The sequence below is a fragment of the Hyperolius riggenbachi genome, chromosome 4 (assembly GCF_040937935.1).
Source record: "Hyperolius riggenbachi isolate aHypRig1 chromosome 4, aHypRig1.pri, whole genome shotgun sequence".
Classification (NCBI taxonomy): domain Eukaryota; kingdom Metazoa; phylum Chordata; class Amphibia; order Anura; family Hyperoliidae; genus Hyperolius; species Hyperolius riggenbachi.
Genome location: NC_090649.1, coordinates 369,699,151 through 369,720,966, shown reverse-complemented (window position 1 = coordinate 369,720,966; position 21,816 = coordinate 369,699,151). Strand labels below are relative to the sequence as shown.

At 43.9% G+C, this 21,816-nt stretch overlaps 1 protein-coding gene across 4 annotated transcripts in view; it reads right to left on the bottom strand.

Annotated features, from left to right (window-relative positions):
- The window catches only part of ESR1 (estrogen receptor 1), a 290,562-nt gene that overhangs the window by 54,904 nt on the left and 213,842 nt on the right, over window positions 1–21,816 (bottom strand). For all 4 annotated transcript variants that reach the window (XM_068232004.1, XM_068232006.1, XM_068232005.1 and 1 more), the window contains one exon: window positions 6,056–6,382. In XM_068232004.1, coding sequence (XP_068088105.1) covers window positions 6,056–6,382 — 327 coding nt within the window. The remainder of the gene's footprint in view (window positions 1–6,055; window positions 6,383–21,816) is intronic.

The window sequence follows — 21,816 nt, the reverse complement described above, 5'->3', positions numbered from 1 at the left end:
TTTCCCCTGATGCTGTGCAAAGCATGATGGGATTTCTTATGTTGTTGTTCATGTTGCCTAGCAACTGGGAGGGGTGATCAGCACACAGGACAGTTGGAACTGTGTCTCATGCTCCCTGTCACCTCCTTTCAACCAAAAAGATGGCTGTCCTCATGAAATCAAACATTTGCCTGTTCTTTTAAAACAGGGTGGGTAAGAGATTATATTACCTATCTATTGTAATTCACATAACTAATGTAACTTAATGACAGTATATTTGTTTAGGCTGAAGTTATGGGCCTCTGTCTGTGTCAAGCTGCTTCTCCACAGTCAGAGAATGTGTCACATTCCTCACTTGATACATTTAAGTAAACACAAGATATTATAATCTGCAACTTCGGATGCGTCCACATTTCACTGCACTGAACTTTCAAGCTCTGTGTGTAACCCTTCGAATGCTGGTCTAGTAAAAAAAAAAAATGCTGGTTGCATATAATATGCTGTAAATCATGTTTTAGAGCAAAGATGAAATGCTTGGTTATATACCCAAAGTGACATGTGACATGATGAGATAGACATGTGTATGTACAGTGCCTAGCACACAAATAACTATGCTGTGTTCTTTTTTTCTTTCTCTGTCTGAAAGAGTTAAATATCAGGTATGTAAGTGACTGACTCTGTCCTGACTCACAGGAAGTGACTACAATGTGACCCTCACTGATAAGAAATTCCCTGTCATGTCACATGTCACTTCGGGTATCCTTTAAATTCGGGTATCCTTTAAATTCTGGAGGTGCCCACAGCTCTTATTTGTGGGCAGATCTTACATACACAGGAGTACCCAGAGCTGGTCTTTGCATAGTTAGAGCACCATACTGCTGGGTGGGTTAATCAGCACTATGAAACAATGGATTATTGAGTTTTGTATCAATGGGCCTGATTCACCATGCACAGGTAAGATTGCGATGCGCAAGCAGCACACAATAATTTTACCAACCCTAATGCCTAGAGAACACTTCCTGTTTACACATTAGCGCCTAACACATTACCACGCATGTTGCGATGGTAATGTGCAGCGCCACGAGTCTTACCATAGCAATGTGCACCTAACCTAAGCAACCTGTGTTGTGGTAATGGGTTAACAGGTGGTGCTCTCATGGCAATAGTACCAGTAAAATTGCCATTAGCTGCTTTTGCACAGCAATCTTACTGGTGCATGGGCTGGTAGGGCCAATATGCCCTATGTGTGGAATCAGTGTATTTGTGTAATGAGGAGTGCCTGTATTTATGGCTAAATGTAAAATGCTATACTGAGTGTTTGCTATGTACAGTTGTGTGTTAGGCAGCTATTTTTCAGCTTAAGAGTATTGTGGGCAAAATTGACTGCCATTGCCATTTACTTTAACTAGTTACTGCACCTGCAGCAGTATATCTAAGCCCTGCAGGACTTCATCTGAAGGCCCAGGGATGAGATATTAGTCTATCGCCACGATCGCTGCTGTGCGCACTCCGGTTTGCTACCGTGCGCGGTTCTTGTCGCCACACATCAGTGCACAGATCAGTGAATAGGAACACAGTTCCCATTCACCGATCTTGGAGCATGGAATCAATAAATACCAGCATTATTGAGACACCGGAGTTAATTGACTAAAGTGAAAATGTACCATATCAGCGCTACACCCAGTAACGTGTGTATGCAGTAAAAAGTAAATAATCAGAATAAAGTGTGGGGGACATCTAGTGGCCCAAAAGTAAAATTACACCTGCAAAAGTCCCGATAAAAAAAATACATATAATATCCCATTAATTAACTCCTTTCTTCCCCTCCCATAGTTACCAAAATAAAACACTTAAGAAAAAAAAGTGACAAAAAAACCATAAATAGTTACCTTAGCGACTAAACTTTTTTAATATGTATGTCAAGAGAGTATATTACTGTTTTGTGTTTGTTTTTTGCAAATAAGGACTTGTAGTTATTTACAGGCGCAAAACAGAAAGAATACACCTTTTTTTTTTTTCAAATAAAATATTGTCACCTTACATTGTGATAGGGACAAAATTTAAACAGTGTAATAACTAGAACAAATGGGCAAATAAAATATGTTGGTTTTAATTAAAGTAGCATGTATTATTGTAAAACTATAATGACTGAAAACTGAAAAATAATGATTTTTTTTTCCATTTTTTTCCGTATGATTGCTATTAAAATGCATTTAGAATAAAATAATTCTTAGCATTATATACCACCCAAAGAAAGCCTAATTGGTGGCAAAAAAAAAAGGTATAGAGCATTTTGTTGTGGTAAGTAGTAATAAAGTTATTGGCGAATGAATGGGAGGAGTGCTGGAAGGTGAAAATTGCTCTGGTCCTTAAGGGAAAAAAATTTAGTGGTTAACTCGTTTAAATTGTCTATGTGTCATTTATACCAAATTTCTAAGGACAATTATACCAGTAAAACATAACAACAATATAGTATCGGATGATTGGTGTCAGGACACCTTCTGGGGAAAAGGCACAGGAAAAAAAAACAAGGGAGCCCTATAGTGTATTATGTTTAGTCAAAATTGTCAATATAGAAGATAAGAATCTACTCACAAGAGTGGGTTGCAGAGGGGCAACCGACCACAGGAAGCAGGTGGAGACAATTAACCCGACTCCACTCGGGGAGGTCACTAAGGACCTGGATGCGGTCGCTCTCCTTGGAAAAAAGAAGTGAGGCAGATGTCCACCGTGGTGTAAACCACATATGTTCTGCCTCCACCCCTCACACGGGTATCGTATGGGGGTTAGGGATGCACTAAATGGATGCGCCTCTTTAAACCATTTATAACAACAATACACTAAAGCTCCATACACATACCCAACAGCTGTCTTTTATGCAGCACAATTATAAAACAACTTTTGTTGTGAAATAAGTTGAACAACCATAAAAAAAGTTGCTTGCTATTGTTCACACAACTGATAAGACTAATAAGATGTCAATCCAACTGTTGGACATGCATGGCTAGAGGAATTCAGATGTGCTCACGCATCCAAGCAAGTGGTAGCATTGCATCTCACAGACGCATGCTGCCACCGTGGAAATGGGGCCTTAAGGCTATTGTCATTTATCTTTTAACAATCAAATCAGCATAATTAGAACACACTAGCTGGATATTCTGTATTACTGTATATTTTGACGTATAAGACTACTTTTTAACCCTTAAAAATCTACTGAAAAGTCGGGGGTCGTCTTATACGCCGGGTGTCATTGATACCGGGTCATATGCCCTATCCTGTTACCGGCCCTCAGGTCTCGCTGCTGAGGATTGTAGTGAAGCGGCCCAGGTGCACATGCGCCAGATCTGAGAGGCAGAGAAGGAGGTAAATAGGATACAAGGGTGGGCCAGAAGGGCGGAAGAGGCGTGTGTTATGGGCACAGTGCAATCTATTCTTCCATACCGCTCTGATAAACAGGGAGACAGGGAGAGCTGACCAATCAATTAGGGAGAGACCAATCCAACCAGTCAATCGCCTATATACTGGGTACCACATACAGTACAGCACCAGTATCTGTTCATATATAGCACCAGTATATGATGTTTTAAAAAAAATTGGTGTGTGTTGGAAGAGGGGTAGTCTTATACGGCGAGTATATTATAAACTCTATATTTTAATTGGAAAAGTTGGGGGATAGTCTTATATGCCCAGTCGTCTTATACGCCGGAATATTACGGTATATTATTATTTTAGTAATTGAAATGCAGACTGTGAGCTGTATTTAATATTTACTTGTCACCTTTAGAACTGAATAAATCCCATCAGGCAGATATAAAATATGCTTTTCCTCTGGCACCTAACCTTTTAAATCATTTTTTTAGATCTCACATTAAACACAGCCCTGAACTTAAGAGCACTGTTCAAAGTCTACATCTGTAGCTGACATTTTGCACCATTTTATTGACTCTTGCTATAAATGATTTTTGAACAACATTTTTTTATTGGATTTGAAAATATACAAAGGCAATATTTCGTAGACAAAAAAAAACAAATATGGAGTAAAGGTAATTTATTAACTAAGATATTTATGCTGACATGAGAAAATTAAAAAACAAGTTATAAAATAATATTTTTCAATGCTGTACAGTAGACACAATCCATGAGCATGATTAGACGAACAATTGCAAAGGATATGAGGATAAGAAGGCAGAAATCTAATGAAACACTAGTCAGGGCAGAGCTCAGTGAAGATAAATATTTAAGTGGCTAAGCAATTGAATAAATCAATCAGCACTATTAAGAAATCCACATTGAAGATAACAAATGACATTTTGCACAAGCGTATGAAATATAATTTGACGCACACAGCTAGCGCCACATCACATTTCTTTGCAAGAATACCTTTCCCACTTTTTACCTGTTGAATGATATGCAAGCTCATTGGGGCAGGAGGATTTTGTGAATGGTAGTGAGTGCTTGCACCTTTCCTTTCAGTAAGATAGTTTTTCGGAAAATCCTCAGCCACCAGTTATGTCCAATTCAATGATGGGCAAAACATTATCCTGCTCTCCCATTGCATTACTGGCATTTATGACATTCCAATGTTATGAAACCTAATCCAGCTAATGACTTTGATGAACAGAGGCGCCAGCAGAATAATAATATAATAATAAATAAAATATAATAATAAAATAATATAGGCGCTATATGTGCTACCTGAGAGCTACTGTTTTGTTCCCTGTTTTATTGCCTGATGAAGCGGGCTTGGTCCTGCGAAACGCGTTGCATCTATTGGGGTAATAATAAAGTGTTTATTTATGTCAGACAAGTAGTCTAGTCTGCTTTCGGAGGCAAGTCCACCACTGCCTCCCCAGCATTTTTTAAAACTTTTAATTATTGTTTTTATTCTGCTAGCGCCTCTGTTCATCAAAGTCATTTTTGTGTCCACCCTTGGTGGAAGGGGGACCCACCCCTACCTTTCTTCTATCTACGGAGAGCGACTTCTTAACCCTGAGTGAGGACAGGTCTAATCTCCTCACCTGCATTCACAGTGGTTGCCTCAGCGGTAGCCCTTGTTTGTGAGTATAATCTTCTCACATTACATTATTCACTATTGTCCTGAGCATACTACACCATATTGGGCTCTCGGTGTCTTTTTCTAATCCAGCTAATGGGCATAAAGCAACAAGGCAAGGAACATTGATGTGCATCACATCAGTATTCTTGCATTGCAGTAAGACGGATGCAATGACGTGGGTGGGATTAGGTGAAAAGCAATGCTCTCATCCTCTCTCTCTCTTTTAGGCACTGAGGTGAGGACGAGTCCTTTGATTTGAACAAGGGGTGGGGGTGTGGGAAACAGGAAGAGGAGGGGATATTTCTGTTCCCTTTTGACAAACTGGTATTGTTAAGAAGGCATGGCCCCATACTGACATTTCAGCCCTTCCGTATATACCGGCCTACATGGGGAGCAAGGGGTTAAAAGGGCTTGTGGGGCATGCTGATTTTGTTATTTTTAATACAATTTTTAAATATTAAAAAGTGTAGATGGAAATTGCTAAAGAGATAGTAAAGCAGTAGGGCACGGGTAGTGCACATTGCTGAAGAAAGCATGGCAAAGGCCAGAACTGCTTTTCAATGCTGAGGCTGATTATTTTTATGCAACAGATAACTTAAAATGTATCCAAACATTGCAATTATTGACTAGACTATTGAATTAACTGTGAAACTGTGCGCAATGCTGGGTGATAGGCTAGCATAATCGCTTGAAGCAATTTCTTTAACACCTGTAATTGAATCAGGCCCTATGAGCTGTCTTAAGCTGGCCACACACTTATATTTCCCAGCGGATGAATCAAATCAGCAGGGAATCGAATGGGAAATCGATGCATATATGGACACCTTTAGATATTAAGTACAAACAACTGAGCTGTCACTTAGATCTTTGCTCACAAACATACTTTTTTTGGGCAACATGATACTTTAAAAGATAATTATTTCCAGTTAGGCAAATTCTCAATTGTAAAATGGTAGAATTCTAATACCTGTATCTGGACAGCAAATATGTTAAAATGTTACTGAATGATGTCACTCTTACCTGGAACTCTTTTTGCCCAGTTAATCATATGTACTAGTTCCTTATCTGCAAGGTTTGTTAGCAAGGTCATCATGGAAGCCTCGTTGAGTGGTTTGGTTGCATCATGTTCAGAATAAACAATGGGTGGCTCTGCTTCCATTAAGGCACTGATAACCTGTTCTGCTGTCAACGTCAACACTGGACTCAACTTCATGCTTTTAACAGTGGGATTCACCCAAATGGAAGCTGTCCTTACATCTGATGCATTTCCATCACTCTTTTGCTCTTGTTCTTCTTTTTGTCGTTTGTGTTTTATCATGCGTCCTCCTCTGCGATCCTTTCTGATACCTAAAAACAAAAACATTTTTTCTGAAGCTGTTTTTCAAACAAATCACTGTCTGGTATATATTCTAGAATGTATTACCTGTGATTATTTGTTACAATACAGCTTTCAGCTGACAGATCTATTGTCATACTCCAAAATGCAAATCGGTTAATTTGGCCTCAGATACTTTGGGGAGGGATTGGTGTTAGGTTTAGGTAGGAAAAGCTCATGTATGAGTTAGGTTAGGGTTAAATCATGGTAAAATATTGGTAAATTTAAAATTATTCTATGAATGGTAAAAGTTGATAGTGGAATGATGGTATAGCTACCTATATACCATTAACCGGTGAATCCACACCCATTTAAACGTGCGGCTTTTTTAAATGCATGGGCGTAGGGCTCGCGGTTGCAGAGGTCATCGTGGTGACTGGGCCCGGCTCCTGAAGAGGCTGGGGGGGCCCGGGGGGCCCCATGCCTGTTTCTAGGGCCGTGCGGCCCTGCCGCCGCCCGGAGCACAGAGGGAGGTGGGGGCGCTGTAATGGAGGGGGAGCCGCGGGGAGGACAGCCCGACCTCTCCCTCCCTTCCTCTCCCCGCGGGCCACCCTCCGTACTCCCCCCTTGAACTACAGAGTAATGCGCAGGGAAGCGCTGTATACAACTACTCACCTCCCAGGTTCCAATCGCCGCTCACTCGCCACTGATCTTCTTCTCTCTGCATAGACGTTGATACACACGCTGCTTCCTGTTAAACAGGAAGCAGTGTGTGTATAGCGTGTATGCAGAGAGGAGGAGACCGGCGGCGAGTGAGCGGCGATTGGAACCTGTGAGGTGAGTAGTTGTATACAGCGCTTCCCTGCGCATTACTCTGCACTCCGAGGGGGGAGTACGGAGGGTGGCCCGCGGGGAGAGGAAGGGAGGGAGAGGTCGGGCTGCCCTCCCCACGGCTCCCCCTCCATTACTGGGGTGGGTGGCACCTACCCAACCTATACTGGGGGGTCCCTATCTAATCTAACCTATACTAGGGGGCAGCTACCTAACCTATCCTGGGGGGCAGCTACCTAATATAACCTATACTGAGGGGCACCTACCTAATCTAACCTATCCTGGGGGGCACCTACCTAACCTATCATGGGGGGAACCTACCTAATCTAACCTATCCTGGGGGGCAGCTACCTAACCTATCCTGGGGGCAGCTACCTAATCTAACCTATTCTGGGGGCACCTACCTAATCTAACCTATCCTGGGGGGCAGCTACCTAACCTAACCTATACTGGGGGGCACCCACCTAATCTAACCTATACTGGGGGGCACCTACCTAATCTAACCTATACTGGGGCAGCTACCTATCTAACCTATACTGGGGCAACTACCTAATCTAAACTATACCGGGGGGAAGCTACCTAATCTAACCTATACTGGGGGGTGGGGGCAGCTACCTAATCTAACCTATACTGGGGGGCACCTACCTATCTAACATATACTGGGGGGCAGCTACCTATCTAACCTATACTGGGGGCACTTACTTATCTAACCTGTATTGGGGGCACATACCTACCTAGCTAGCCTATACAGGTGGCAACTATACCGGCTACCTATATTGGAGGCACCTACCTATCTAACCTATGCTGGGGGCAACTATTCTGGCTACCTATATTAGAGGCACCCACCTAGCTAACCTGTACTGGGGGCACCTACCTATCTAACTTACACCGGGGGCGCCTGCCTATCTAACCTATACTGGGGGCAACTATACTGGCTACCTATGCTGGAGGCATCTACCTGGCTAACCTATACAGGGGGAACTGTACTGGCTTACCTATGCCTGGCTACCTATACTGGGGGACCTATAGCTGGCTACCTATACTGGGGGGACCTATACTGAGTGCAACTAGACCTGGCTAACATATACTGCGGGCACCCATACCTTGCTCTGGGGGGCGCAATTTTTACACCCTGGCCCTGGCTGCATTTTAGCCTAGAAACTGCACTGCCGGGGGCTGTGTGTTGGTTACGTCCGGCGTCCGGACAGTTTTTTGAAATGTCCTAGACTCAGTCTAGTGATGGGAATTCCGGCTCTTCTGGCTTGGCCGCTCAGCTCCCAAAGAGCTGGCTCGTTTGGCTACCAAAACGGCTCTTCATCAACGCTAACAGTCAGATCAGTGGTGAGCAGGAGATGGGAACCAGCCAGACCGATGCATAGCACCTACACGGTGGACTTTAAATGCTGGATGTGACCGATGATGTCACTTCCTGCATTTGAATTCACCGGCGCACGGCTTCTATCTCCTGCTCACCGCCTGAGGTATGTTGCATTTGTGGGGAATATGCTGCCAATAAGATTGCATTTGTGGGGAAATCTGCTGCCAATCACATTGCATTTGTGGGGAAATCTGCTGCCAATAAGATTGCATTTGTGGGGAAATGGGCTGCCAATTTCATTGCATTTGAGGGGAAATGTGCTGCCAATTTCATTGCATTTGTGGGGAAATGTGCTGCCAATCTCATAGCATTTGTGGGGAAATCTGCTGCCGATCTCATTGCATTTGTGGGGAAATGTGCTGCCAAACTCATAGCATTTGTGAGGAAATCTGCTGCCAATAAGATTACATTTATGGGGAAATGTGCTGCCAATCTCATAGCATTTGTGGGGAAATCTGCTGCCAATAAGACTGCATTTGTGGGGAAATGTGCTGCCAATCTCATAGCATTTGTGGGGAAATCTGCTGCCAATCTCATAGCATTTGTGGGGAAATCTGCTGCCAATCTCATTGCATTTGTGGGGAAATCTGCTGCCAATAAGATTGCATTTGTGGGGAAATCTGCTGCCAATAAGATTACATTTGTGGGGAAATGTGCTGCTAATCTCATTACATTTGTGGGGAAATCTGCTGCCAATCACATTGCATTTGTGGGGAAATGTGCTGCCAATAAGATTGCATTTGTGGGGAAATGTTCTGCCAATCTCATTGCATTTGTGAGGAAATGTGCTGCCAATCTCATTGCATTTGTGGGGAAATCTGCTGCCAATCTCATTGCATTTGTGAGGAAATCTGCTGGCAATAAGATTGCATTTATGGGGAAATCTGCTGCCAATAAGATTGCATTTGTGAGGAAATGTGCTGCCAATCTCATTGCATTTGTGGGGAAATCTGCTGCCAATCACATTGCATTTGTGGGGAAATCTGCTGCCAATAAGATTGCATTTGTGGGGAAATCTGCTGCCAATAAGATTGCATTTGTGGGGAAATCTGCTGCCAATCTCATAGCATTTGTGGGGAAATATGCTGCCAATCTGATTCCATTTGTGGGAAAATCTGCTGCCAATCTCAATGCATTTGTGGGGAAATCTTCTTCCAATCTCATTGCATTTTTGGGGAAATCTGCTGCCAATAAGATTGCATTTGTGGGGAAATCTGCTGCCAATCTCATAGCATTTCTGGAGAAATATGCTGTCAATCTGATTCCATTTGTGGGGAAATCTGCTGCCAATCTCAATGCATTTGTGGGGAAATCTTCTGCCAATCTCATTGCATTTTTGGGGAAATCTGCTGCCAATAAGATTGCATTTGTGGGGAAATCTGCTGCCAATCTCATAGCATTTGTGGGGAAATATGCTGCCAGTCTGATTCCATTTGTGGGGAAATCTGCTGCCAATCTCATTGCATTTGTGGGGAATCTTCTGCGAATCTGATTGCATTTTGTGGTCGGCCGGCCCTCCACCATGTGGTTTGGGGGGGGGGGCACATCCAGATTCCGCATCGGGGCCCAGAGGTTTGTAGCTACGCCACTGTCATAGCATTAGTGGGGAAATGTGCTGCCAATCTCATAGCATTTGTGGGGAAATATTCTGCCAATCTCATTGCATTTGTGGGGAAATCTGCTGCCAATAAGATTACATTTGTGGGGAAATGTGCTGTCAATCACATTGCATTTGTGCGGAAATCTGCTGCCAATAAGATTGCATTTGTGGGGAAATGTGCTGCCAATCTCATAGCATTTGTGGGGAAATCTGCTGCCAATCTCATTGCATTTGTGGGGAAATCTGCTGCCAATAAGATTGCATTTGTGGGGAAATCTGCTGCCAATAAGATTACATTTGTGGGGAAATGTGCTGCCAATCTCATTGCATTTGTGGGGAAATCTGCTGCCAATCACATTGCATTTGTGGGGAAATGTGCTGCCAATAAGATTGCATTTGTGGGGAAATGTGCTGCCAATCTCAATGCATTTGTGGGGAAATTTGCTGCCAATCTCATTGCATTTGTGGGGAAATCTACTGCCAATCTCATTGCATTTGTGAGGAAATCTGCTGCCAATAAGATTGCATTTATGGGGAAATCTGCTTCCAATAAGATTGCATTTGTGGGGAAATGTGCTGCCAATCTCAATGCATTTGTGGGGAAATGTGCTGCCAATCTCATTGCATTTGTGGGGAAATCTGCTGCCAATCTCATTGCATTTGTGAGGAAATCTGCTGCCAATAAGATTGCATTTATGGGGAAATCTGCTGCCAATAAGATTGCATTTGTGGGGAAATATTCTGCCAATCTCATTGCATTTGTGGCGAAATCTGCTGCCAATCACATTGCATTTGTAGGGAAATCTGCTGCCAATAAGATTGCATTTGTGGGGAAATCCGCTGCCAATCTCAATGCATTTGTGGGGAAATATGCTGCCAATCTGATTCCATTTGTAGGGAAATCTGCTGCCAATCTCAATGCATTTGTGGGGAAATCTTCTGCCAATCTCATTGCATTTTTGGGGAAATCTGCTGCCAATAAGATTGCATTTGTGGGGAAATCTGCTGCCAATCTCATAGCATTTGTGGAGAAATATGCTGTCAATCTGATTACATTTGTGGGGAAATCTGCTGCCAATCTCAATGCATTTGTGGGGAAATCTTCTGCCAATCTCATAGCATTTTTGGGGAAATTTGCTGCCAATAAGATTGCATTTGTGGGGAAATCTGCTGCCAATCTCATAGCATTTGTGGGGAAATATGCTGCCAGTCTGATTCCATTTGTGGTGAAATCTTTTGCCAATCTCATTGCATTTTGTGGGGAAATCTTCTGCGAATCTGATTGCATTTTGTGGTCGGCGGGCCCTCCACCATGTGGTTTGGGGGGGGGGGGGGGGGGCACATCCAGATTCCGCATCGGGGCCCAGAGGTTTGTAGCTACGCCACTGTTTAAATGTTCACCAAAACAGATTCCTTCTGCATTTTGCATAAAACAATCTGAGTTATGATGATACTCTGCTTCTGATTCACTGGTAATACCCTAAATGGCAAACAAGTATAACATTCATCATTTCAGAGCAAAAGGGCAAAGGTCTGATTCTTGGAAGATGTAATGTTATTTGGCAGGTTACCGTATATTAGTAATGTACAATTTAAAGCTAAGGGAAAATAAGACTTCACATGAACAGTTTTGGATAAGAACAACCCACCATCACAAATAAAAACTGATTCATCCACTTTTTTTCAATAGCCCATGCCAGTATATAATACTCAGCAGGAAGAAGATACAAATTGGGATGGGCATTCACTTCATAGAATGGATCATGATAACGCAGTATCATAAATATTTGCGGTTTAGCAGCTACTGGAAATGAGTGAACATAGGTTATGTTCTCCTTGGCATCACTTTCTAATCTTACAACGGTGATGGATGTAGTCTTTATGACTGAAAGGTTTTCAGATATCATATCAAATTCTATCCAAAACACATTGCTGGAATATACTTAAATTCCTTCCACCCATGTTATCTCCTCAGTCCATTCAGAAGTTTAAACTGTACAACTGTTTGGATGATATAATGATGTACACATCACAGGCCTAAGCACTTGAATGCACCCAGTATATAAACAAAGTAAAGGCAGCTGTTTTAAATAATAAATCAGTTCCAACCTGGAATACAGGGTATTGATTTTCTAGGAAAGGTAGTTATGGTATCTCAAGCACCATGCCTCAAGCACCTTGTGGGCCCCTACTGAAGTGAGAGGTAGTAGTCCCAGTATTTTACTACAAATATCTGGTTGCATTATACCATAAATACATATTCAAATCTATTGATCCCTGGTTGTGCTTACTAAAAACTCTATAAGCACTCTAAAAGACACAGAATGAAGAAGTAATAAGACAGTGACCTATATGCAATTAATTTTTTCACTTGAGTTATCTCCTAGGAGATAAATTTCATCTTATCTGTAAACTAAATTTTTAGCATTTTACAACTGAAAAAGTACCAAAAAGTTGGTGAAGAGGTACTATAAAAAAATATTTTGAGCATTTTCTTGCTTGCTGGTGGTTTAAATAGCATTTTATGATAGCGTATGAAAATATCACCTAGGAGAAAAAGTAAATTGCATATGGGCCTGTGTGTTTAACATTACCAATAAATAGCAATTAGTTGACAGTAATGATGATCCAATTGCCAATTGTTCATACCCTTCAATATGGCATTAAATTGTGTACTATGTCACATGTTCACCAAAGCTATGGAGGTAATTAATGTGAAGTGTTGATGAGACGTCATGCACACAGAGGATGGATTGGAGATTGAGATTTGATCTGATAAGTGTTTCTATTCTGAAGTGAGGTGGAATATTTAAAGCGGACCCAAACCAAACATTTTTTTAATTAAAAATATTTAGTTGCACCACTCTGACACATACAAAGATAAATAAACACTCCTTCAAACCTATGATCATTTCAGTGCATGCTTTTCACCCTTCTCTTTTCATAGCTAGGGTTATACTGGGGGCAGCCATTAGCGATTCCTCCATTGCCGGACACCACCTACTCCAAGAGTTTGCCGGAAAAATCCCGGCAATTTGAAAGGAAGGGAGGGGTTCCTCCAATAAATGTAAAATATTTTATATTTGTCATCATGCAGCTGAAAAAAGGCTGCTATTTATTATTATAATTTAGAAAATAGATATTATTTCTGAAATCTTGTATTTTTTATTTGGGTCCACTTTAAGGAAGAGACTTTTTGACACTGAGAGGCCAGTTAGAGACATATGTTTGTAGCTTGTAGTTTGTAGTCAAGGGTTGAGTGGTCATGGCTTAGCACCTGGTAATAAATATATAAAAACAAAGCAACAATTTGAAAACAAACAAAAAAAAAATTGTTTTTCTTTTTGAAGCAACAAAAAATATTTGAAAAGAGTCAACATGTATTTTTTCAATGTATTTTGAGTGTAGAGACACCAAAAATCAGGAATTTTTTTTTACACCATACTTCATGTATAGTATGTCAAAAGTTGCAAGACCATTGAATATCCCTACAAATTATCCCATCTAAAAAAACTAGATCCCCTCCCCAAAGTATTTGGCAAGGTATATAATTTAGGATTTGGTTCTCTGGTCTATTTTTTATTTTGATTGGAAGAATGGAGTAAAATGTAAAAATTCATTTTTTTCTGCAAACATGCTACTTTGAAAACATGCTGTTTGTAGGCCACAAAATACATCCGAAAACATTGTCTACTTCCCCTGTGCATGAAGATTCTTGTAAAGTAAGCACTCAGTAAGAGGTCAGTCACAGGAGACCTAATTATATTCTTACTATATCCCATTTTTTCTATGCACAGTACTCTCAGGCATAGACTTTTGCAAGTATTGTAGGTTTAATCTGTATATTTGAAATCACATTTGCTACAAATCATCTCATGATAACATTTGCCATAAACGTTCCTGCCAAACAACTAGCACTTATTGTAAATGTGGCGCCTCACTTTTGAAATTAATACAAACATGCATAAAATAAGCAATTAAAGCAACTTTTATAGCTGTACATCATATTATATTTGCCATGCTTAATGTTCATAAGGAACTCCTATCATAAAAGGAATAGAAACACTTAAACTGGACTGCAATAACTTTCTCAGTGAATAGAACCAATTTAAAAGGTAATGTTAGCATTGTTCTAACAGTTCACATTTTTACACAATAAAATAGTTAACTTTTCTTAGGTAAATTAAAGACTCAGTAACAGAAATATTTTGATAAAAAAGCTTTTGTACCTTCTAAGTAAATCTGTCAGTATGACTTCATAAGGTACTTGTGGCCATATTCTATTGCTGAACTCGCCAGCGCTAAGCACTGGCGAGTTCTTAACTTAGGCGATGGGGGCATCGCCTAATCTTACTAAACTTTAGATCCCCCCAGGCGGAAAAGAACTCGCTTGGGCGATATAATCGCCCAGCGAGTTCTTACCACGGTATCCAATTACCCTGTTCATGCCTCCGGGAAGCGATGCTTCCCGGCAGACATGAGTGAAAAAAGCAGGTCTAAACCAGCTAACGCACGTCGTCGCCGCAGCATCTGGGGGTCTCCTTTAATAAGGAGACCCCCAGAGCTCCCCGTTGGGTCGCCGCACAATTAAGAAGCCCCCGGGCAGCTCTGCAAAGGCTCCCCTGTCATTATACGTACCACCACCGATCACCCGACGCCTCTCGCCGCAAAATCCATCACGTAATTACAGTGTATCTAGCACTGTAATTACTGTCCGCATAGGAGCCCTCGCTAAGCATCTTTGAATCTGCAGCCGGGCTCCCCATTGGTCCTCTGTCTGAACCAATAAAATGGCTCAGACCAATGGGGAGCCCGGCTGCAGATTCAAAGATGCTTAGCCCGGGCTCCTATGCGGGCTCCTACGTGAGCGCACGCATTGTTATATACCACCAGTCACTAAACATGTTCACGGTACCTGTGTGTGTGGCAGCTGCACATTTGCAATACCAATCACTGCATACCCACCAGTTCAGTGCACCTACCTACATGAGCGCACGCATTGTTATATACCACCATTCACTGCACCTGTTCGCGGTACCTGTGTGTGTGAAAGCTGCACATTTGTAATACCAATTACTGCATACCCACCTGTTCAGTGCACCTACCTACCGACGTGAGCACACACAGTGTTATATACCACCAGTCACTGCACCTGTTGGTCAGTGCATACCTTTCTCTTCACCCCCCCGATATGGACAAAACAACAGGCAGAGGCAGACCCAGAGGCAGGCCACCCAGCAGGTCTGTTCGAGGTCGTGCTGATGTGATTTCATGGCCCAAAGTATAGTGCTCAGAAGAAGGCAAGTCCCGTCAACTCCCAAGCTTGTCAGGACATGACTATTGACTATTTAACACAGAACACCTCATCTTCTGCAGCTACCAGCGCTACTACAAGCACCACATCCACTGCATTTGACACTTCACAAGATTTATTTGGAGAATTAACTGATTCACAGACATTATTGTTACAACAAACAAAATGAAGGCACTAAGCAAGTTACACCACCTCATATGTCTGAGTTAGGTGACACTATGGACGTAACGTGTGAGGAGGAGGAGGATGAAGTACCTGCTGTTGGTGCAGTTTATGAGGTGTCTGAGTCAAGCGAAGCTGGGGAGGATGATTATGATAATTATGATGCCACGTGGGATCCTAATAGACAAGATGACCAAGGGGACAGTTCAGAGGGGAGTCAGAGAGGAGTAGGAGGAGAAAAGTTCCTGAAAGACGCAGGGGGAGCTCGTCTTCAGAAACAGCTGGTGGCAGTGTCTGGCACTATGTATCACCACCTATGGACAGCCAGCCAACATGCCCTTCAACGTCAACTGCTGATGCCACCATAGTGCCATCACCCCAGGGGGGCTCAGTGGTTTGAAAATGTTTTAATGTGTCTGCCTCAGATCGGAGCAATGCCATCTGTTGTCTCTGCCTCCAAAAATTGAGCCGTGGAAAGGCCAACACTCACGTAGGGACAACTGCCTTACGAAGGCACATGGAGAAAAGGCACAAACTGCAATGGGAAGAGCACCTGAGCAAAAGCAGCACTTCAGGTGCAGCATCTTCAGCTGCTTTTTCCCTTGCACCTTCACAGCCACCCTCCTCCACTCCGCCTCTGCCCTTGAGCGGTTCCTGCTCCTCTGTCCACAGCAGCCAGGTGTCCGTGAAGGAAATCTTTGAGTGGAAGAAGCCAATTTCTGCTATCACCCCCTTGCCCGGTGTCTGACAGCTGGTGTGGCGGAACTGTTAGCTTGCCAGCTGTTACCATACCAGCTGGTGGACTCTCAGGCCTTCCGTAAATTTGTGGCCATTGGGACACCGCAGTGGAAGATGCCAGACTGCAATTATTTCTCTAAAAAGGTGATATCCAAACTGTACCATGAAGTGGAGAGGCAAGTGGTGTCATCTCTGGCACACAGAGTTGGGTCAAGGGTCCATCTGACCACGGATGCCTGGTTTGCCAAGCATGGTCAGGGTAGGTACATTACTTACACAGCCCATTGGGTCAACCTGGTGACCGATGGCAAGCATGAAGTACATGGCTGTGTAGCGGACCAACTTGTGGAACCTCCACGGCTTGCCGGCAGACCTCCTGCCACCTCCTCTCCTCCTACTACATCCTCTTCGCTGTTGTCCTCCTCCTCCTTGGCTGAGTGGCAGTTCAACTCTACTGGTGCTGCGATCTCCTCTCCAGCTACACAGCCCCATCTCCCCAGGGTCTATGCTGCATGCCAGGTACGACAGTGTCACACCATTTTAGACATGTCTTGCCTCAAAGCTGAGAGGCACACTGGACCAGCTCTCCTGGCTGCTCTTAACAAACAGGTGGATCAGTGGCTGACCCCGCACCAGCTGGAGATCGGCAACGTGGTGTGTGACAATCTCATTTCCGCGTTGAATTTGGGAAAGCTGACACATGTACCCTGCACGGCACATGTGCTGAATCTAGTCATTCAAAGATTTGTGTCAAAGTACCCAGGCTTAGAGGACATCCTGAAGCAGGCCAGGAAGTTGTGTGGGCATTTCAGGCGGTCTTACACCGCCATGGCATGCTTTGCAGACATTCAGCGGAGAAACAAGTTGCCGGTGAGACGCTTGATATGTGATAGCCCGACTCGCTGGAATTTGACCCTGGTCATGTTCTCTCGCCTGCTAGAACAGGAGAAAGCCGTCGCCCAGTACCTCTACAATTTCAGTAGAAGGACACAATCTGGGGAGATGGGGATGTTCTGGCCCCCGAACTGGACACTGATGCGAAATGCATGCAGGCTCATGCGGCCGTTTGAGGAGGTGACCAACCTGGTGAGTCGCAGTGAAGGCACCATCAGCGACTTTATCCCGTACGCTTACTTCCTGGAGCGTGCTGTGCGCAGAGTGGTGACTCAAGCTGTGGAGGAGTGTGAAGAGAAACAGTTACCGCAGGAACAGTTGTGGGAGCAATTTACATCAGAATCAGATGTTTTCTCAACACCTGCAACAGCACAGAGGGGGGAGGAGAAGGAAGAGTCGTGTGGGGAAGAGGAGTCAGACTCGGCTGATGAGGAAGGTGTTTCTTTGGAGGAGGAGGAGGCAGCGGCAGAAGAACAACCACAGCAGGCATCGCAGGGGGCTTGTGCTGGTCGACGTTCCCGTGGTATTGTTCATGGCTGGGGGGAGGAGGAGGACTTAGCTGACGTCACTGACGAAGAGCAAGAGGAGATGGATAGTACATCTGGATCCAACTTTGTGCAGATGCCTTCTTTCATGCTGTCCAGCCTGTTGAGGAACCCCCGTATAAAACAACTCAAGGGGAATGAGCTGTAGTGGGTGCCCACGCTACTAGACCCTCGGTATAGGCACAAAGTGGCGGACATGTTACTAACTCACCAGAAGGCAGAAAGGATGCAGCACATGCAGAACAAGCAGTCAACTATGCTTTACAACGCGTTTAAGGGTGATGTCACAGCACAACGCAATAAAGGCACCACTGCCAGTAATCCTCCTCCCATGTCCACGCAGGCAAGGACAGGACGCTCCAGCGATCTCATGGTGATGCCGGGCATGCGGACATTCTTTAGTCCAATGCCTCGTCTTAGCGCTTCCGGATCCACCCTCCACCAATGCCTGCACCAACAGGTGGCCTACTACCTGGCATTAAGTGTGGATGTAGACACTGTGAGCAGTGATGAACCCTTGGACTACTGGGTGCGCAGGCTTGACCTGTGGCCAGAGCTGTCCCAATTTGCCATCCAACTTCTGTCTTGCCCTGCCTCAAGCGTCCTGTCATAAAGGACCTTCGGCACATCTGGAGGCATTATCACTGAGAAGAGAAGTCGCCTAAGTCACAAAAGTGTTCAGTACCTCACCTTTATCAAAATGAATGAGGCATGGATCCCGGAGGGCTACTGCCCGCCTGAAGACTAAGTCACTCCCCACACACAGCATCTCTGCCTGCACGCTGTGTGACTGGCTGCCTGCCCCAAGACTAAGTCGCTCCCCACACAACAAATCTGCCCGCAGGCCGCTTAACTGCCTTCTGCACCACCACCAACTGGGTCCAGGACTCCAGGCGGATCCCTGAATTTTTAAGGCCGCTGCTAGCAGCAGCCGCTATAATAGTTTTTTTGGTGCGTGTACATGCCTGCCTAATTTTTCTGGCTGCACTGCGGCTGCAACAACAAAACAAAAGGCATGTACATGTGCCCATTCCCCTTCGTGATCATTACCTTGCTGCGGTGAAGGGGCTTGCGTATCACAATGAAGCAATGACCGCCAGCTATATGAATGTCTCAGGGGGGTGGCACACCAAAGATAATAAGCTTGTTGCTTCATTGTGGACAGACCAAATTTCATCAGCTGGACAGTCACTGTTGTTCTATCATTGAGCTACCACAGCCCGGCGACCATATGGGCTTGAAAACCGCCATGGCTTGCACTCTGGCCATGGTGCGCACCAGTCCAGCATGGCCATCACTACGCAAAACAACTGATTGTGATGCGTTACACAGTGAGTTTGGTGTGTCAGTGTGAAGCAGTACTCTAATTACACTCCCTGATTGATGTATACACATGCAAGATGTTGTAAAGCACTTTAGGCCTGAAATTTAGCATTCAATGTGATTTCTGCCCTTAAAATGCTAAACGCTGCTTTGTGTCCAATCCAGATTGTTCACCGGGACTTTTGATGTCTATCCCACTCCGCCATGTCCCCCTCCAAGTGTTAGACCCCTTGAAACATCTTTTCCATCACTTTTGTGGCCAGCATAATTTTTTTCTAGTTTTCAAAGTTCGCCTCCCCATTGAAGTCTATTGCGGTTCGCGAAAGTTTGCGCGAACCGAACTTTCGTGGGAGGTTCGTGAACCGAAAATCGGAGGTTCGGGCCATCTCTAATCTCAACACCTACATACGGAGACTTACCTTAAAGCGCCATTTTGCTATAAAAAAATCACTCCCCCCCCCCCCCCCACCCTGACAACACGGCCCTCATCATCACCTGCAATGACACCCTACCCACCATTTCCATTTCCTCTACAGGACTTACAACCGAGAAATACATCACCACTAACCTCAAGGGCCGGCCCCGTTTTTATCCCGTTGAATCAAAAAGCAACTACATAGATACCTTTTATTTCCTGGTCCTTCATGATCTACAACAACTACACGCCCACAATACCTCAGACAATACCAACCTCAGCAGAGGTGAAAAAACTGCATTAAAACCCCTAAAAAATAATCCAAATATAGTCATCAAATCAGCTGAAAAAGGGCGAGGGATTGTCATTCTTAATAAAACTGATTATATTGAAGAAGCCACTCGCCTCTTAGGTAGAGATGTGGCGAACTGTTCGCCCGGCGAACATCTCTGGAGCTCTTACTACTTCCGGGTCGCACTGACCCGGAGTAGTACGCCTGCGCTGCCCGGCTGAGTGCGTCCTAGATCGCGCTCCTGTCGCCGGGCACTCTCTGCGCATGAGCGTGACGTCCTTCATGACGTCACGCACATGCGCAGAAAGTGCCCGGCAACAGGAGCGCGATCTAGGACGTGCTCAGCCGGGCAGCGCAGGTGTACTACTCCGGGTCAGTGCGACCCGAAGTAGTAAGAGCCCCAGGGATTTGGAGATGTTCGCTGGCGAATGGTTCGGGAACCATTCGCCACATCTCTACTCTTAGGCGACACAAACTTTTACGAAGTTTTGGATACGGACCCTACTCCCAAAATTAATAAAACGCTTAAAAGCTTCATTAATACCGCTTTTCTTAATAATTTAATCATAAAAAACGAAAGAAACTTCATCATCAAACACCACCCTAAAACACCATTTTTTTACTATCTCCCCAAAATCCACAAAAACATTCATAAACCATCAGGCAGACCTATCATCTCCGGCATAGAATCAGCCACCAGCAACCTCTCCCAATTCATCGATACACATCTACAAACTCCTGTACAGGCTCAACCCTTATTCCTTAAGGACTCACAACACCTCATAGAACTGCTACAATTCATCACCTGGCAACCAGACTGTGTCGGGCTCACTTGCGACGTCACTTCCCTGTATACCAACATTCCGCACCAGTTTGGCCTGCAATACAATATTACCTCAGTTCCAATCCCCTCATGCCACAACCACAACAAACCTTCATTACACAATGTACAGAATTCATACTCAATAATGTATTTACTTTTCAAGACAAAATCTATCATCAGACCAGTGGAGTAGCTATGGGCCCGTCCTATGCAAATTTAGCTATGGGATACCTAGAACATCTTAAAATGACCCAGGACAATCCATTTGCAAACAATTTTCTATTTTTCAAACGGTATATAGATGATCTTATCTTTATATGGAAAGGAGACACTAAAATCATCCCCGACTTCACTGATTTCCTCAACTGCAACCCAGCCGGCTTACAATTCACATCACACATCCATAGAATTTCTTGATCTGACTTTATTTTCAGAAGCACAACTCATCAAAACAAAGACATACTTCAAACCTGTCGATGCCAACAATTACATCCATTTCCATAGTTTTCACCACCGCCCCTGGACCAAAAACACACCATACAGCCAGTACAAAAGAATATACAAAAATTGCACGGACATTCAAGACTATAACAGCCAATCCACTATACTGATTTAAAAAATACAGGATCAAAAATAGCCCAAGAAATTACTCAAAGATGCAAAGTGCAAAGCCACAACCAACCACCCCCCTTCAACCAACAAACCCAAACACACAGAATCCCTACCCAGATTTATCACTAAATTCAGCTCGCAACATCAAAACATCAGAAAAATCTTGACAAACAGATGGGAAATTCTTCTACAGGACCCACACCTCTGTTCAATTATTCCCAATACACCTGCCATCACCTACCGACGTGCGCCCAACCTCCGTAGTATTTTAGCCCCAGGAGTTTAAGACCATCCACCCCCACACACAATTCCACCCCATCGGACATCTCACCCGGCTGTTCGACCTGCAATCACTCCAGATGTTTAGCCTGCAAATTCATCACTCATACTAACACTTTCCACTCCCCTACTGAAATTAACCTATCATATCAAAGACTCAATCAATCACATGCAAATTTAAATTTGTAATATACATCATATCCTGTCCCTGCCAGCTGCAATATGTGGGCAGAACCACCCAACCTGCGAGAAGCAGAATC